Source organism: Scyliorhinus torazame, chromosome 6, assembly GCF_047496885.1.
Source record: "Scyliorhinus torazame isolate Kashiwa2021f chromosome 6, sScyTor2.1, whole genome shotgun sequence".
NCBI lineage: Eukaryota > Metazoa > Chordata > Chondrichthyes > Carcharhiniformes > Scyliorhinidae > Scyliorhinus > Scyliorhinus torazame.
Genome location: NC_092712.1, coordinates 78,149,548 through 78,166,288, shown reverse-complemented (window position 1 = coordinate 78,166,288; position 16,741 = coordinate 78,149,548). Strand labels below are relative to the sequence as shown.

Genomic DNA, 16,741 nt, shown 5'->3' with positions numbered 1-16,741 from the left:
TCACAACAAAGCCGTTGAACCTTGCGAGAGGCCCTCTTGGGCGGCACGGTAGGACAGAAGTTAGCACAGTGCTTCACAGCGCCAGGGTCCCAGGTTCGATTCCCGCTTCGGTCACTGTCTGTGCGTAGTCTGCACGTTCATCCCGTGTCTGCGTGGTTTTCTCCGGGTTCTTCGGTTTCCTCCCACAAGTCATGAAAGACGTGCTTGTTAGGTGAATTGGACATTCTGAATTCTCCCTCGGTGTACCCGAGCAGGCGCTGAAGTGGCGACTAGGGGATTTTCACAGTAACTTCATTGCAGTGTTAATGTAAGCCTACTTGTGACAATAATAAAGATTGCATTGAATTGTGAGATTTGCGACGCTTGAGACATCTCACGAGATTCAACCGAATGTCATTATCTGGATCTTCCCTCACTGGACATGATCCAATCAGCATATTTAGGCTCATTTAATTAGCCTGCGCCATATTTCTCCTGGGAGAGGGGGGGGGGGGGGGGGGGGGGGCTGTATCCCAGGCTATTGGAGACTCCGGATGATTGGGCTCTGGCAAGGTGGTACTTGGGCACCTTGATACTGCTGCCCAGATGCCAGCTGGCAGCACCAAGTTGCCTGTGCCGGGGTCAGGCTTGGGGTGTCTTTCCCTTAAGAGGTGAGGTGCGGGGGGGGGGGGGGGGGGGGTGGGGGGGGGGCTCGAGTACCCCGGAAGAGACAGGTTGGGTGTTTGGGGTGTCTGGAACCTGCGTTGTGGATGCTGCGGTGGGGGTTTTTGAGATTGGGGCTGTCTTTAAAAATGGTGCCCCTGTGTATATGTAAAAAGCCTCAAATAAAATGGCGCCCCAATCCACAAGTACTCACTGCCTCGACAGGGCATTCTTCGCCGAGGCCAAAAAAACGTCAAAGTGCCATTGAATAGTGGGGTGTTTCTCGGCACTACAGCTGTCAAGAAACACCCCGCTAAACGTGTCCAAAAACAGACTCTGACTTTTTTCCTGTTAAATCGTGCCCAGTGACAAATATTGCTGCCTATTTCCTATAGATATATTCAAAATTGAACTGATACTATGACATATAGCTTACAGTATATATTTCCTCATTGCCAGTTGCCAATGCAGAAACTTTTTAATCAAATCAGATCAAAGATACACTGGTGTAAACTTGTCTTGTTCCATGTTAGTGAACACCTGCATTATCTGCTTTACCCAAGCGCTGCTGATACCTTAAACAGTGGGCAGTCAAATATCTCTTTAGTACAGAGCACACTTCAAGTGAATCAGCTGTTATAGATTATGAATGCATTTGTAAGTTTGCATTTTTTGACGCATATTGACAACAGAAGCTATTACACTGTCTGATTCAGAATCTACTACAAAATACAGATTAACCCAAGTATTAAAGATACTTGACTTGAATTCAAAGGCTGTGGAAATTTGAGCTTGTCTGAATTATCTCAGTTACAATGTTATGACCCTTTCCAAGAGATATCGCTGGCTGAAGTAGATTTTCAATTTACAAGATTTGTCTAAAAATACTATTTGGAAGAAAGATATTTTATGATCTGAAGTCACAAGGAGCTGTGTATAACATAAAGAAATACCTGATTTGTGTTACTTTCTTCTCTTTCATCCCTCTAGGAGAAAAGCCATATGAATGCCCTAACTGCAAGAAACGGTTTTCCCACTCAGGCTCTTACAGTTCACACATCAGTAGTAAGAAGTGTATTGGTCTTATATCACTTAATGGTAGAGCACGTTCAGGAATCAAGACACCTCAAGGCACTTCTCCATCCCTTTCACCATCAACCAATAGCCCTGCTAGAACACAACTTCGTCATAAGCTAGAGAACAATAAGCCTTTACAAGAACAACCTACCGTAAACCAAATCAAAACTGAGCCTGTGGATTATGAGTACAAAACTATGGTCGTGACCTCTGGTATCAACTGTGCGAGCTCTTTCCAAAATGGAGGGTTTAGTGGCAATAACCCTCTCCAAGTTACAACTTCACCTCAGAGTGTGGTTCAGGCTGTTGTATTGCCAACTGTAGGCCTCGTCTCTCCTATTAGCATAAATCTAAGTGATATTCAGAATGTTCTTAAAGTTGCAGTATTAGAAAATAATCATGTCACTCTCCCTTCCAAAGAACCAGGAACAATCTCTTCTGCATCAGTTCAGCAAAACAGTCATTCCCTCATATCGTCAATCAGTCTTCCTTTGATTGATCAGGATGGAACAACCAAAATCATTATCAACTACAGTTTGGAGCCAAGTCAACTCCAAGCTGTGCCACAAAATTTGAAAAAGGAGGTTCCTAACCTAGCAGACAATTGTACAAAGGAAAAGCCACCAGAAGACCTCACAGTCAAAACTGAGAAAACTGAGACCAGTGTAGAAGGAGTTAGTAACACATGCCTGCTTTGTAATGAATGTCCTGGTGGACTAAATGCACTTCATGAACTAAAGCACTATCAACTAAAAACTGAAGCTCATTCAGGAGAAACCAGTATTAAGACCTCTGGAGCTTCTGCATCAACAGAAGAGAACATCTCTTCAGATCAAGAGCCATTGAAGAACCTGTTGTCACTTCTGAAGGCTTATTATGCATTGAATGCGCAACCAACATCGGAGGAATTGGCAAAGATTTCAGTTGCTGTAAACCTTCCATTAGAAAAAGTGAAAAAGTGGTTTGAAAAAATGCAAACTGGCCAGATTCCAGTCCAGCCATCTTGTCCCTCCTCTCCCACACCAAGCAACGAGGAGGTCAAACCAAAACTACTTGTCAGTCATACAGATTCATTACCTGTTAGTGAGTCACAAGGCAACACAGCAAATTCACAAGCTCTTGATAAGCTAACTGAATCTCAAACTACTAATACGCCACTTAATGTGATGGCGGATCCTTCAAGGAGTAATACTCCCTCCCCATCACCGCTGAATCTCTCTTCTGCATCTTCGAGAAATTCACAAAGCTATCTGAACACACCTGAAAGCAACCAAGAGGATTTACAATTGGAACCTCTTGATCTATCACTTCCAAGGCAGCAAAAAGAGGGACTTGAAAGGCCCACAATAACCAGTGTTTACCACAGCAGTGTTCATTATGTTCAAGAGGAGCCCTTAAACTTGTCTTGTATAAAGAAAGAACAAACAGAAAATGACAGTATTACTGAAGGAAATTCAACAAGTGCCAAACCTATAAATATTGCACTCTCTACAGCTACCACCCAACTACCCACAATTGTTGCCATTTCAAGCCAAAACAGTGTTCCATGCCTCAGAGCCCTAGCTACAATAAAGCAGGCCAGCTTCATTCCACAGGTGGCCTATACATATAAAACAATCAATTCAAATGGACCAGAGCCACAACAGAAGCCAACTCAAGCCAATGGGAATCATCTAGTAAGTATATTATTCTTAGTTGACTATGATTTGTAAAAGTTTAAATATTACTTTAAGGGAAGTTGGTACATCGTTTACAGAAATTCTTTCTATTTTGCAAAACTAGTTGTAATTTTAAAAATTTAATTGTGATATGGATATTATTTTGACCATCTGAGCTGTTTCCTCAATGTAGAATTGCAAAGTAAGCCAATAATTAATGTTGCAGTTGTACTATTATAATGCAATTTGGTTATTTAAAAGCACATAACAAAGGCGATTGTGTTCCTGAAGGAGGAGAAACAAGAGACGGGTTCTGGAGGTGTGCCCAATACCGATGATCAGAATGATTCAGATTCTATGCCACCACGCAAGAAAATTAAAAAGACAGAAAATGGAATGTATGCCTGTGATTTGTGTGATAAAATATTTCAGAAAAGCAGCTCTCTTCTTAGACACAAGTATGAGCACACAGGTAAGAAAAATTACCCATGTATTTTTAATAAAATACATAAGCTGGTGTAATTTTTTTAAAAAGTGTTTTTATTCCAATTTTCAACATTCTAAAAGAGCAAAAAACATACCCATTGTATTAAACCCACCACACAACCCCCGCCCCCCTCCCCCCAATGGTCAACAGTAATCAGCTCTCCAAAAGTGAACTAACCCCAACTCTTGTGGAACCAATTATTCGCACTCTTTCCCCCCCCCCCCCCCCCCCCCATCGCCCTTGGTAGCCACACCTCCAATCTTAGCGCCAGCACCGGTGCCAATATCTTAGCATCTACATTCAGTAGAGATATCGGCCTGTACTCGCACTCCACCGAGTCCTTGTTCTTTTTTAACAGCAACAGGATAGTGGCATGTCTCTTCGCTTTTGGCAAAACCCCCTGAGCATCACGTTCTCGAACATCTCCACCAGTTTATCCTTAAATGTCTTGTAGAATCCCACCGGGAACCTATCCAGCCCTATTGCCATCCCCGTCTGCATCCTCCCAATCGCCACCTTCACCTCTTGTATTCTCACCGACTCCTCCAATCCCACCCTGTTCACTTCACCCACCTTCAGGCACGCTAACTCCCCCCAAAACTCCCTCATCTCCAGCTCATCCTCTGCAGTTCCAACGTATACAGGTCTCTGTAGAACTCCTCAGACACCTTATTGATCCGCTCCGGTGCCACCACCAGCTCGCCCGTCCTATCCCTCACCCGAACTATCTCCCTCTCCGCAGCTTGCTTCCGGAGCTGACCTGCCAACATATGAAGCTGGTGTAATTTAACTGTAAAAAAAATTGATATATATTTCTTACCTTGTAAATAGATGCTACTCTTTATGCTGTGTTGCATACTTAGTACATTAATAATGTACCTTGCATAAGAACATAACAGAATCAAGAGTAGGCCATTTTCTCCTTCAGGTCTGCTCCCCCATTCAGTAAGATCATAGAGCAAAGAAAAGTACAGCACAGGAACAGAGGCCCTTCGGCCCTCCAAGCCTGCGCCGACCATGCTGCCCGTCTAACGTAAAAGCTTTTGCACTTCCAGGGTCCATATACCTCTATTCCCTTCCTGTTCATGTATTTGTCAAAAATGCCCCTTCAATGTCAATATTGCACCTGCTTCCACCACCACCTCCGGCAGCGAGCTCCAGACACCCACTACCCTCCTGTGCAAAAAAAACGTCCCTCGCACATCTCCTCTAAACTTTGCCCCTCGCACCTTAAACCTATGTCCTCTAGTATTTGATTCTTCCCCCCTCAGAAAAAAACTTCTTGCATAGATACATGGAAGATAGGAGCAGGAGGAGGCCTTTTGGCCCTTCGAGCCTGCTCTGCCATTCATCACAATCATCGCTGATCATCCAACTCAATAGCTTAATCCTGCTTTCTCGCCATAGCCTTTGATCCCATTCTCCCCAAGTGCTATATCCAGCTGCCTCTTGAATATATTCAAAGTTTTAGCATCAATGGTAATGAATTCCACAGGCTCACCACTCTTTGTGCGAAGAAATGTCTCCTTATCGAAATGGTTTACCCTGAATCCCCAGACTGTGACCCCTGGTTCTGGACGCACCCATCATTGGTAACATCTTCCCTGCATCTACCCTGTCTAGTCCTGTTAGAATTTTATAAGTCTCTATGAGATCCCCCCCCCCCCCCCCCCCCCCCCCCGCCATTCTTCTGAACTCCAGCGAGAACAATCCCAACCTAGTCAATCTCTCCTCATGACAGTCCCGCCATCCCAGGATTCAGTCTGGTAAACCTTTGCTGCACTCCCTCGAGAGCAAGAACATCCTTCCTCAGAGAAGGAGACCAAAACTGCACACAATACTCCCAAGTGTGGCCTCACCAAGGCCCTGTACAATTGCAGCAACACATCCCTGCTTCTATACTGGAAACCTCTTGCAATGAAGGCCAACATACCATTAGCCTTCTTTACCGCCTGCTGCACCTGCATGCTTACCTTCAGCGAATGGTGCACAAAGACAGCCTGGTCCCGCTGCACACTCCCCTCTCCCAATTTACAACCATTCAGATAGTAATCTGCATTCCTGTTTTTGCTTCCAAAATGAATAACCTCACACGTATCCAAATTATACTGCATCTGCCATTGGTTTGCCCACTTGCCCAACCTGTCCAGATCTTGCTGTAGGATCCCTGCATCCTCATCACAATTCACCCTCCCACATAATTTGGCATCATCTGCAAACTTTGAGATGTTACATTTTGTTCCCTCATCCAAATCATTAATATATATATATTGTGAAAAGCTGGGTTCCCAGCACCGATCCCTGTGGTACCCCACTGGTTACTGCCTGCCAATTTGAAACGGACCTATTAATCCCCACTCTTTGTTTCCTCTCTGCCAACCAGTTTTCTATCCACCTCAATACATTTTCCCCAATCCCATGCGCTTTAATTTTGCACAATAATCTCTTATGCAGGACTTTGTCAAACGCTTTCTGAAGTCCAAATATACCACATTACTGGCTCCCCCTGTCGACTGTACTGGTTACCTCTTCAAAGAATTCCAACAGATTTGTCAAGCATGATTTTCCCTTCATAAATCCATGCTGACTCTGACTGATCCTGCCACTGCTTTCTAAATGTTTCGCTATAAAGTCCTTGATAATGGAATCAAGCATTTTCCCCACTACCGATGTTAGGCTTACTGGTCTATAATACCCTGCTTTCTCTCTACCTCCTTTTTTGAATATCGGAATGACGTGAGCTTACCATCCAATCTGCAGGGACAGTTCCAGAGTCTATAGAATCCCAGAAGATAACCACCAATGCATCCACTATTTCCAGAGCCACCTCCTTAAGCACTCTGGGATGCAGATTCTCAGGCCCTAGAGATTTATCCACCTTCAATCCCATCAGCTTTCCCAGCACCATTTCTCTACTAACGTTGATCTCCCTCAGTTCTTCCCTCTCACTAAACCTTTCATTCTCCAACATTTCTGGGATCTGATTTGTGTCCTCATTTGTGAAGACAGAACCAAAGTACGTATTCAATTGCTCAGCCATTTCTTTGTCCCTTATTGTGTACTCCCCTGTTGCTGCCTGTAGTGGGCCTACATTTCTCTTTACCAATCTCTTTCTCTTCACATATCTGTAGAAACTCTTAGTGTCAGTCTTTATGTTCCCTGCAAGTACTGTACTTTCCCTTTCATAATCAATTCATTTGTGCTTCTTTGCTGAATTCTAAACTGCTCCCAATCCTCAGACATATTATTTTTCTTGGCCAATCTGTTTGCTTCTTCCTTGTATCGGATACTATTTCTAATTTCCTTTGTAAGCCATGGATTGGCCCTCTTAACCCCTTTGCTTTTGTGCCAGACAGGAATGAACAGTTGCTGTAGTTCCTCCATGCGTTCTTTGAATGTTTGCCATTTACTATCCACTGTCATCCCTTTAAATAACTCTCCCCAATCTATCAAGGCCAACTCATGCCTCATATCCTCATAGTTCCCTTTTATCATGTTATGGTCGCTCATCCCCAAGGTGTCTTGTACTGCGATTCCCTTCTCATTGCACAGTACCCAGTCTAAGTTGGCCTGCTCTCTAGTTGGTTCCTCCACATATTGGTCAAGAAAACCATCCCTTGTACACTCCAGGAATTCCTCCTCTACAGCATTGTGGCTAATTTGATTTGCCCAATCTATGTGAAGATTAAAATCACCCATGATCACCGATATTCCCTTATTACATGCATCTCTAATTTCTTGTTTAATGCCATTCCCAACCTCATCAGTGCAGTTTGGGGGTCTATATATGACACCCACTAATGTTTTTTGTCACATGGTATTTCTCAACTCTACCCATACAGATTCCACATTGTCAGAGCTAATATCCTTTCTCACTATTGTGTTAATTTCCTCTTTAACCAGCAGTGCCACGCCACCACCTTTCCTAAATATTGAGAACCCTGGAACATTCAATTCCCATCCCTGTTCACCCTGCAGCCATGTCTCCAGATTACCAATTATATCACCCATTTATATTTATCTGCGTGATTAGTTCATTCACTTTATTGCAAATGCTCCATGCATTAAGGCACAGAGCCTTTAAGTTTGTCTTTTTCACAATGCTTGTCTTGCTCCCAATATTTTTCTCTACTGCCCTGTTTGAATTTTGTCCTTGGTTTCTCCACCCATCACTTTTCTTATTCACTTTTCTACCTTTTGCTTTTGTCCTTGCTCCCTCTTTCTCTGACTCCTTGCATAGGTTCCCATCCCCCTGGCATATTAGTTTAAACCCTCCCCAACCGCTCCAGCAAATAGTCCCCCTAGGACATCCGTTCCAGTCCTGCCCAGGTGTAACCCATCCAATTTGTACAGGTCCCCCCAGAACCGGTCCCAATGCCCCAGGAATCTGAAACCCTCCCCCTGACGCCATGTCTTCAGCCACGTTTTCATCCTATATATCCTGTCATTTCTACTCTGACTAGCACGCGGCACCTGTAGTAATCCTGAGATTACTACCTTTGAGGTCCAATGTCTTAACTTCCTAGCTCCCTGTATTCTGCTTTTAGGACCTCATCCCTTTTTTTACCTATGTTGTTTGTACCGATGTGTACAACGACCACTGGCTGTTCACCCTCCCCCTCCAGAATGCCCTGTACCCGCACCGAGACATCCTTGACCCTAGCCCCAGGGAGGCAACATACCATCCTGGAGTCTGCGGCCACAGAAACGCCTGTCTATTCCCCTTACAATTGAATCCCCTATAAGTATTGCACTGTAACACTTATTACTCCTCCCCTCTGCAGCAGAACCAACCGTGGTGCCATGAGTTTGGCTGTTGCTGTTTTCCCCTAAGAGGCCATTCCAACAGTATCAAAAATGGTATATCTGTTCTGCAGGGGAATGGCCACAGGAGATTCCTGCACTACCTGCCACACACTCTTGCTCTGTCTGGTGGTCACCCTTTCCGTTCCTGCCTGCGGAGTCTGAGCCTGCGGTGTGACCACCTCTCTATACGTGCTATCCACGATGCTCTCCGACTCGCGGATGCTCCACAGTGTCTCCCGCCGCCGCTCCAGCTCTGAAACTCGAGCTTCCAGGAGCTGTATCTGGAGACACTTCCTGCACACATGCTGACCCTGGGGACTGGAACTGTCCCCAGCCTGCCACCTGGAGCGAGAGGAGCAGACCACGCCTTGGAGCTGTCCTGCCATGATTTATTTCTTTAAATTAAACTTTTCAAATTAAACTTTAGAAAGATGTTTTTGTGTCAGATTAAATCCAATCCCCGTATACTATTTAATTGGATCTTTTTTTTTTTAAAAAGCTGAGTATTTATTTAGCCCTCCTGATCTGACAACAAATTAAAAATAGTTATTTAATTGAAATTAAAATAGTAATTTAAATCAACTTAAAAATAGTAATTTAAATCCACCCAAAATAGTTATTTAAGTCAAATTTTAAAAATAGTAATTCAAATCAACTTAAAAATAGTAATCTAAGTCAAATCAAAACTAGTATTTAAATCAGTAACTCCACAGATATTCAAATTTAGCTCAGTCTGCCTTTCAGCCAACCAGGCCACAGTCTTGTGTTACGTCACTTTACCGTTTTTTTTCAGTTTTGAAACAGACAAACAGCTGTCTTACCCGATGGCGCTCTTTATTGAAGTCTCGCCGCCCTCTCTCCGTGCTCTTTATTGAAGTCTCACCCTCTCTCTCTCTCTCCACGCTCTTTATTAAAATCTCTCCCTCTCTCTCCCTCCGCGCTCTTTACTGGAGTCTCGCCCTCTCGCTCTCTGCTCTTCATTGAAGTCTCGCCCTCTCTCTCCACTCTTTATTTAAGTCTCGCCCCTGTCTCACCACGCACTTTATTGAAATCTCACCCTCTCTCTCCTCGCTCTTTATTGAAGTCTCGCTCTCTCTCCGCGCTCATTATTGAAGTCTCGCCCTCTCGCTCCACTCTTTATTGACGTCTCGCCCTCTCTCTCCGTGCTCTTTAATGAAGCCTCGCCCCTGTCTCTCCACGCTCTTTATTGAAGTCTCGCCCACTCTCTCCGCGCTCTTTATTGAAGTCTCGCCCTCTCTCTCTCCGCACTCTTCATTGAAGTCTCGCCCTCTCTCTCTCTGCTCATTATTGAAGTCTCGCCCTCTCTCTCTATGTGCTCTTACTATCCACATTAAGTAGACAAGTCCCCTCGGCCAGATGGAATATATTCCAGGTTACTTTGGGAGGCAAGAGAGGATATTGTTGAGCTATAACAGATATTTTTGCATCATCTTAAACTACAGGCGAGGTTCTAGAGGACTGGAGAAAAGCCAATGTCGTCGCTTTGTTTAAGAAGGGAAGTAGGGATAATCCAGATATTTGTAGGCCGGTGATGTGACATCAGTGGTGGGGAAGCTGTTCAGGACAGGAGTTATTTACATTTGGAAACGAATGGACATGTTAGTGATAGGCAACATGGTTTTGTGCGGCAAAGGACATGTCTTACCAACTTGATTGAGGCATTTGACAATGAAATGAAATGAAAATCGCTTATTGTCACAAGTAGGCTTCAATGAAGTTACTGTGAAAAGCGCCCCAAGTCGCCACATTCCGGCGCCTGTTCGGGGAGGTCCCTCATGGCAGACTGGTACAAAAGGTAAAGTTGCTTGGGATTCGGGATGTGTTAACTAGATGGATAAAGAACTGGCTTGGCAACAGGAGACAGAGAGTAACAGTGGAAGGGAGATTTTCCAGAATGGAGATCTGTAACTAGTGGTGTTCCACAGGGATCAGTGCTGGGTCCACTGTTTTTTGTAATATATATAAATGATATGGGGGGGAAATGTAGATGATCTGATTAGCAAGTTTTCAGATGGCACTAAGATAGGTGGAGTTGCAGATAGTGAAGGGGACTGTTGGAGAATACAGCAGAATATAGTTAGATTGGAGCGTTGGGCAGAGAAATGGCAGATGGAGTTCAATCCGGACAAATGTGAGATGTTGCATTTTGGAAGATCAAATTCAGGTGTGAATTATACAGTAGATGTTGCCTGGTCTGGAGGGTGTTAGCTATGAGGAGAAGTTGAATAAATGTGGATTGTTTTTGTTGGAAAGATGGAGGCTGAGGGGAGACCTGATTGAGGTCTACACAATTACGAGAGGTATGGACAGGGTGAATAGTCAAGCATTTTCCCGGGGTGAAAGACTCAATTACAAGGAGGCACAAGTTCAAGGCGAGAGGGGGAAAGTTTAGGGGAGATGTGCGGGTGAGGTTTTTCACGCAGTGGGTGTCTGGAACGCGTTGCTGGTGAAGGCAGGCATGACAACAAAGTTTAAAATGTATCTTGATACATGACACATGAACGGGCGGGGAATGGAGGGATACAGATTGTTTAGGCAATAAGCTGTAGGTCTAAATAACAAATCTAAATCAGCGCAGGCTTGGTGACCGAAGGGCCTGATCCAGTGCTGCAATGTTCTTTGTTCTTATTTCCAAGTCAGGGTGCTGAATGACTTGGAGGGAAACCACCAGGTGGGGTTCTTGTATTCTAGCCCTCTCGACATGAATGCTAACATTGTATTTGCCTTCCTAACTGCCAACTGAACCTGCATGTTAACCGTAAGAGAATCCTGAATTAGGAATCCTGAACTATGAATTTTAGAACCAAAAACTTAATGAGCAAAGAGAAAATATAACGTAATAAATTGCAAATTTTTCTATAAGTATGTAAAAATGAAGAGATCAGTGAAAGTAAAAAAAGTGGAATTTGAGGCAATCTGATTTCCGAAACCTTTTCCCATAACTGACCTTCGACCTCAACTCCACCTTCCCACATTATTTCCATGTCCATTAATTTCTCAGTACCCAAATATCTACCAACCACTATCTTGAATGTACTCAACTGGAGATTACAAAGATGCACAACCATTTGGGTGATGTAATTTCTGCTATCTCACTCGTAAGTAGCCAACCCCACAGTTTGAGACTGTGACTCCACGTTCTAGATTCGCAGGTCAGGGGAAACATCGGGCGGGATTCTGTGATCCTAAGGCTAAGTGTTGACGCCGTCTGAAACGCCATCGCGTTTCTCGACAGCGTCAACACAGCCTCAGGATCAGCAATTCTGGCCCCGACAAGGGGCCAGCACGGCACTGGAACGATCCACGCCGCTCCAGCTGCTGAGCCTGGCGCCAACGCGCACATGCGCAGTGGCTCCATTCTCCGCTTCGGCCCTGACGCAACACGGCGCAGGGGTACGGGGCCGGCGCAGGGCTACAGGGGCCGGCGCGGAAGAAAGGAGGCCCCAGCCAGAGAGGCGTGGGCCCCGATCGTGGGCCAGGCCACATCGGAGGCCCCCCCCCCCCCCTCCGGGGTCACACCCCCACCCACCCCCCAACAGGCCACCCCGGACCCTTCCACGCCGAGGACCTGCCGGCTGAGAGCAGGTGTGAACGGCACCGGCGGAACTTGTTTTTTTACGACGGCCGCTCAGCCGATCCCGGTCCGAGAATCGGCGGGGGGGGGGGGCGCGTAGAGCAGCCCCCGACCAGCACCGCGCCAACCACGCCGGCGCCAGTGGCGCCAATACTCCGTTCTGCGGAGAATCGCGTGCTGGCGGTGTGGCACGATTCGCGCCGGTCGAGGGGATTCTCCGGCCCGGCCCCGGGCTGAGAGAATCCCACCCATCATTTCAGCATTTAACCTGTTGAATCCCTTGAAAAATGTATATGTTTCACTTCTCTTTCGACCAGACTATTCAGTTTCCTCATAGGATATCCCCTTCATAAGTCTTTCTTAAGCAAGGAAACCAAAACTGTGTACAATACTCCCAAGTATGGCCTCACCTGTGCCTTTTTCTGATTGTGGTAAGACTTGTTTCCTCCAATTCCTTTGTAACAAATGCCATTTGCCACCCTAATCTTGCCCTGTACCTGCTTGTTAACTTTATGATTCATGTACAAGGACACCCAAGTCCCTCTGAATACAAACATTTTGCAGTCTCTCAGCATTCAAAGAATATTCTAATTTTTTTTTTTATTCCTACCAACTTGAATAGCTTCACACCACCATATTGTATTTCATCTATCACATCCTTGCCCACTCATCCAACCTGCCTTTATCCCTCAACAAAAGCAAAATGTTACAGATGCTGGAAATTTGAAATAACAACAGAAAATGCTGGAAACACTCAGCAGGTCAAGCAGCATTTGTGGAGAGAAACAGGTACCATTTAGGATCAAAGGTCCTCCTGCACTCTGAATTTGCATCCTCCTCACCGCTTACTGTCCCATTTTTTTCATTTGCGGAATGTGGATGCCGCTGGCTAGGCCAGCATTTATTGCCCATTACTAATTGCCCGTGAGAGATGGTGGCGAACCCTGCAGTCCCCGAGATGTACATAGACCACCCACAGTGTTCGGGAGGGAATTCCAGGATTTTCATGTAGGGACAGTATAGGGACGGCGATATATTTCCAAGTCAGGATGATGAGTTGCTTGGTCATGGGGAATTTGTTGGCCTTTAGGTCTAATAGCTTCCCTTGTGCCTTTTCGCTGGCGGTGATTGTTTTAGGGGGTGGCATAGTGGTATTGTCACTGGACTAGAATAACACTCTGGGACCCCGGTTTGAATCCCACCAAGGCAGATGGTGAAATTTGAATTCAATAAATAGCTGGAATTAAAAGTCTAATGATAACCATGAAACCATTGTTGATTGTTGTAAAAACCCATCTGGTTCACTAATGTCCTTTTAGGGAAAGAAATCTGCCATCCTTACCTGATCTGGCCTTCATGTGACTCCAGTCCCACAGCAATGTGGTTGACTTAACTACCACTCAGTTCAAGGGCAATTGGGGATGGGCAATAAATGATGGCCCAGCCAGTGATACCCACATGCCATGAATTTTTTAAAAAGATGGGAGTGTTCCCATATGTTGTTGACCATGTCCTTTTAGATGGTAGAGGTCTTGGGTTTGGAAGGTGCTGCGCCAGGAGCTTTGAGTTCCTGCAGTGTATCTTGTAGATGGTAACCACCTCTGCTACTGTTCGTCAGTGGTGGAGGGAGTGCATGTTTTAGGAAGAGGGAGTGATCAAGCTGATTGCTTTGTCCGAGATGGTGTCGAGTTTATTCGGTGTTGCTCTCTTCCACGTTTTCCATCACACTCCTGACTTGTGCCTTTTGTCATCCTACTAGTTGCAGGTGCAAAAAAACTTGATTCCTCCTCAAAAATCTGTGCTGACACTGTTTAATCATAATTAATACATAATTTACAACAAATACAATACATAATTTACAACAAATTATGAGGCACAAAAACACGCACAGAAAAAAATGGTCCATAGGAAGATGCTTGTAATGTTGCCAAAAAGAGGAGCAAGCTTGAGATTTAGGGGGATTTTAGAATCAAGAAATTAATAAGGAAGGAAAATATAATGGAATAAATTGCAAATTTTTCTATAAGTATGTAAAAAGGAAGAGATCAGTGGAAGTAAAAAAAGTGGCATTTGAGGCAAAATCAAGTGAAATTATAATGGAGACTAAGGAAATGGCAGGGCATTAAATAAATCATTTGTATCTAATCTTCACTGTAGAAGACTGAATAATGAGGAACCAAGGATCTCGCAAGAACAAGGTACTTGAAGAAATAAATAGTACTGGAGCAACCATTGGGATTACGTAGTGACAAATCTCCCAGACAGGATGACCTGCATTCTCGGGTTTTACGATGCAGCTGTGGATGGTGGTGCAATAATTCTGCCCCTTGCTATTTCTTAGCTTCACCCAAACTAGTTCTACTTAACTTTCTGAGCTAAAGTCATTTCTTTCTATATTCTTTACCTTTATCCCCTTCTTTAATATATGGCTATCATGGCTGTAGATAGCAGTATCTGTTCTCTTGTGTATTCTGTCCCAAATCACTACCACATTATTTTCACTACCATATTCTTTTCACTCTCCCCCCACTTGAATGGTATCCTGCACCATGATGCTATGTTCACTTTTCCCATTCAACCTGCAGACCTTGCTCTACCAAGTACCTCTAACTTGTTTGTCAAAGTCAAGTGCGGAGATCTCCATTACCACATCCTAGATCTCCATATCTACTTGACTGTCACACCTTCCTGTCTCTTGATCATTGACCAACTCAAAGTTCTACTTAACCCAGGGGGTGTGACTGTCTTCTGGAAATAAGTTTCCAGCTAATTCTCCCCTTCTCTGCAACGCGGACTCCAGCTTAACAACTCTGCACCAAATTTCCTCAAGCTGCAGACGTTTACCACGGTTATGGATATTCAGGATCAAAATGCCCTCCTCAAACTCTCAAATGTTTACTGTGTACGTTTCCGTGGCTGCAGAAAGATACTTTACACTGTACTTCGGTACATGTGACAATAAAAATCAATACAAATCAAATCAGATGCGTATTAATTGCACATCACCTACCCTGCTATGTCTATCTAACTTTATTTAGTTATTTACTTGATTGGTTAATTATTTTTAACTGAATCAAGTTAATAGTTTTCTAGTTTAAGTTACTAATTTAGTAAAGTTATAATCCATGAAACAGTCTGTCCATGGCCTTGATGGTGCAAATTGTTAATTTTCCATTGGAAGGAGTGAACTAAACATTTTTGCTACTGATTAAAACTAAATATATATTGTAATATTCAATCTCGGAGCCTGGTGTTTGCAATCAAAAAAACTATTAAAACCCTGTCAAGTTGAAGTTTTAGGTGTAGGGCTGGATTCTCAGATTTTGAGGCTATGTCCGGAGTATGTGTCTAGTCTTACGATAAAAAAGTCGGCAGCGCCAACGCTCCACCCGGTGGGGGGGCTAGCAGCCTCGCCACGTAAAACTCCCGGCGTTCCCAACAGAAACAGCCGGAGAATTGCCGGGTTGTGGCCGTGCATGCGCAAGGTGACGACCTGCAGCGGTCACACTATACAACCTGGCACCGGCCACACGTGGACCCGGCCTGCACGATAGTGCCCCCGTAACCTCCTCACCACCCCCCACCAGTCCCCCCAGCACCCGCCGAAGCCCTCCCGACTGTGGCGGTGCTGGACACAGTCCGCAGCCGCCACGCGAGGTTGACGAAAACGCAGACCACGAGTGATCCACGCCATCAGAAAGTCGGCCCATTGGGGGCAGAGTATCGGGGGAGGGCCTTCAGGTGACATCCTGAGGCCGTCCCAACGACGTGCGGCGTATGCACCGGATGCCATTTTGGATGGGGCGGTGCACCCGAAATCAGGCACTGTCTGAAAGGTCCACCTGTTTGTTCACTCAACGGGTGCAGAATTAAGTGCCGAATGTTTTCCGCATTTTGTATTTTTGTTTCAGATGTTCAGTATTTGTTCAGTTTGGTTCCTGAAATTCTTGTAAAACTGAGTTTGTACTTTAGCATACAATTATTTAAAAATAATAAAGATTACACAATGGTAATCTAGTATGCATGAACAATTAACAAGGTAAACGTGAGAGCCCTGTTCTGAAGTTATAGGCATCTGTTCTGTCCTTGTTTGAAAAGATTCCATCTTTTTGTTCAAGATTTTTAACCTTTTTGCAAGCTCTTATTAGCAGGAGTTGAAGTTAGAAGTATGGGTGAGTTCTAGTCAATTGCACATGGTTATGGTCCACAAGTGCTCATGGGACATTCACATCTCCACTGATTTTGAAATAAGAAGCAGAAAATCAGAATATACATATTTCTGACTAACTGATCACTACTCTGAGGTACAGATCAACACTGAGTTTGTTTTTAGGCAGTGTAGAAACAGTATCGATTTATGTACCACCTTTGATGGGCGGCACGGTAGTACAGTGGTTAACACTTTTGTTTCACAGCGCCAGGGTCCCAGGTTCGATTCCCGGCTTGGGTCACTGCCTGTGCGGAGTCTGCACGTTC

At 44.7% G+C, this 16,741-nt stretch overlaps 1 protein-coding gene across 3 annotated transcripts in view; it reads left to right on the top strand.

Annotated features, from left to right (window-relative positions):
- zeb1b (zinc finger E-box binding homeobox 1b) overlaps window positions 1–16,741 on the top strand; it is a 253,962-nt gene that overhangs the window by 226,431 nt on the left and 10,790 nt on the right. For 2 of the 3 annotated variants that reach the window (XM_072508355.1, XM_072508353.1), the window contains 2 exons: window positions 1,633–3,395; window positions 3,639–3,849. In XM_072508355.1, coding sequence (XP_072364456.1) covers window positions 1,633–3,395; window positions 3,639–3,849 — 1,974 coding nt within the window. The remainder of the gene's footprint in view (window positions 1–1,632; window positions 3,396–3,638; window positions 3,850–16,741) is intronic. The other variant, XM_072508354.1, reaches the window with a different exon arrangement.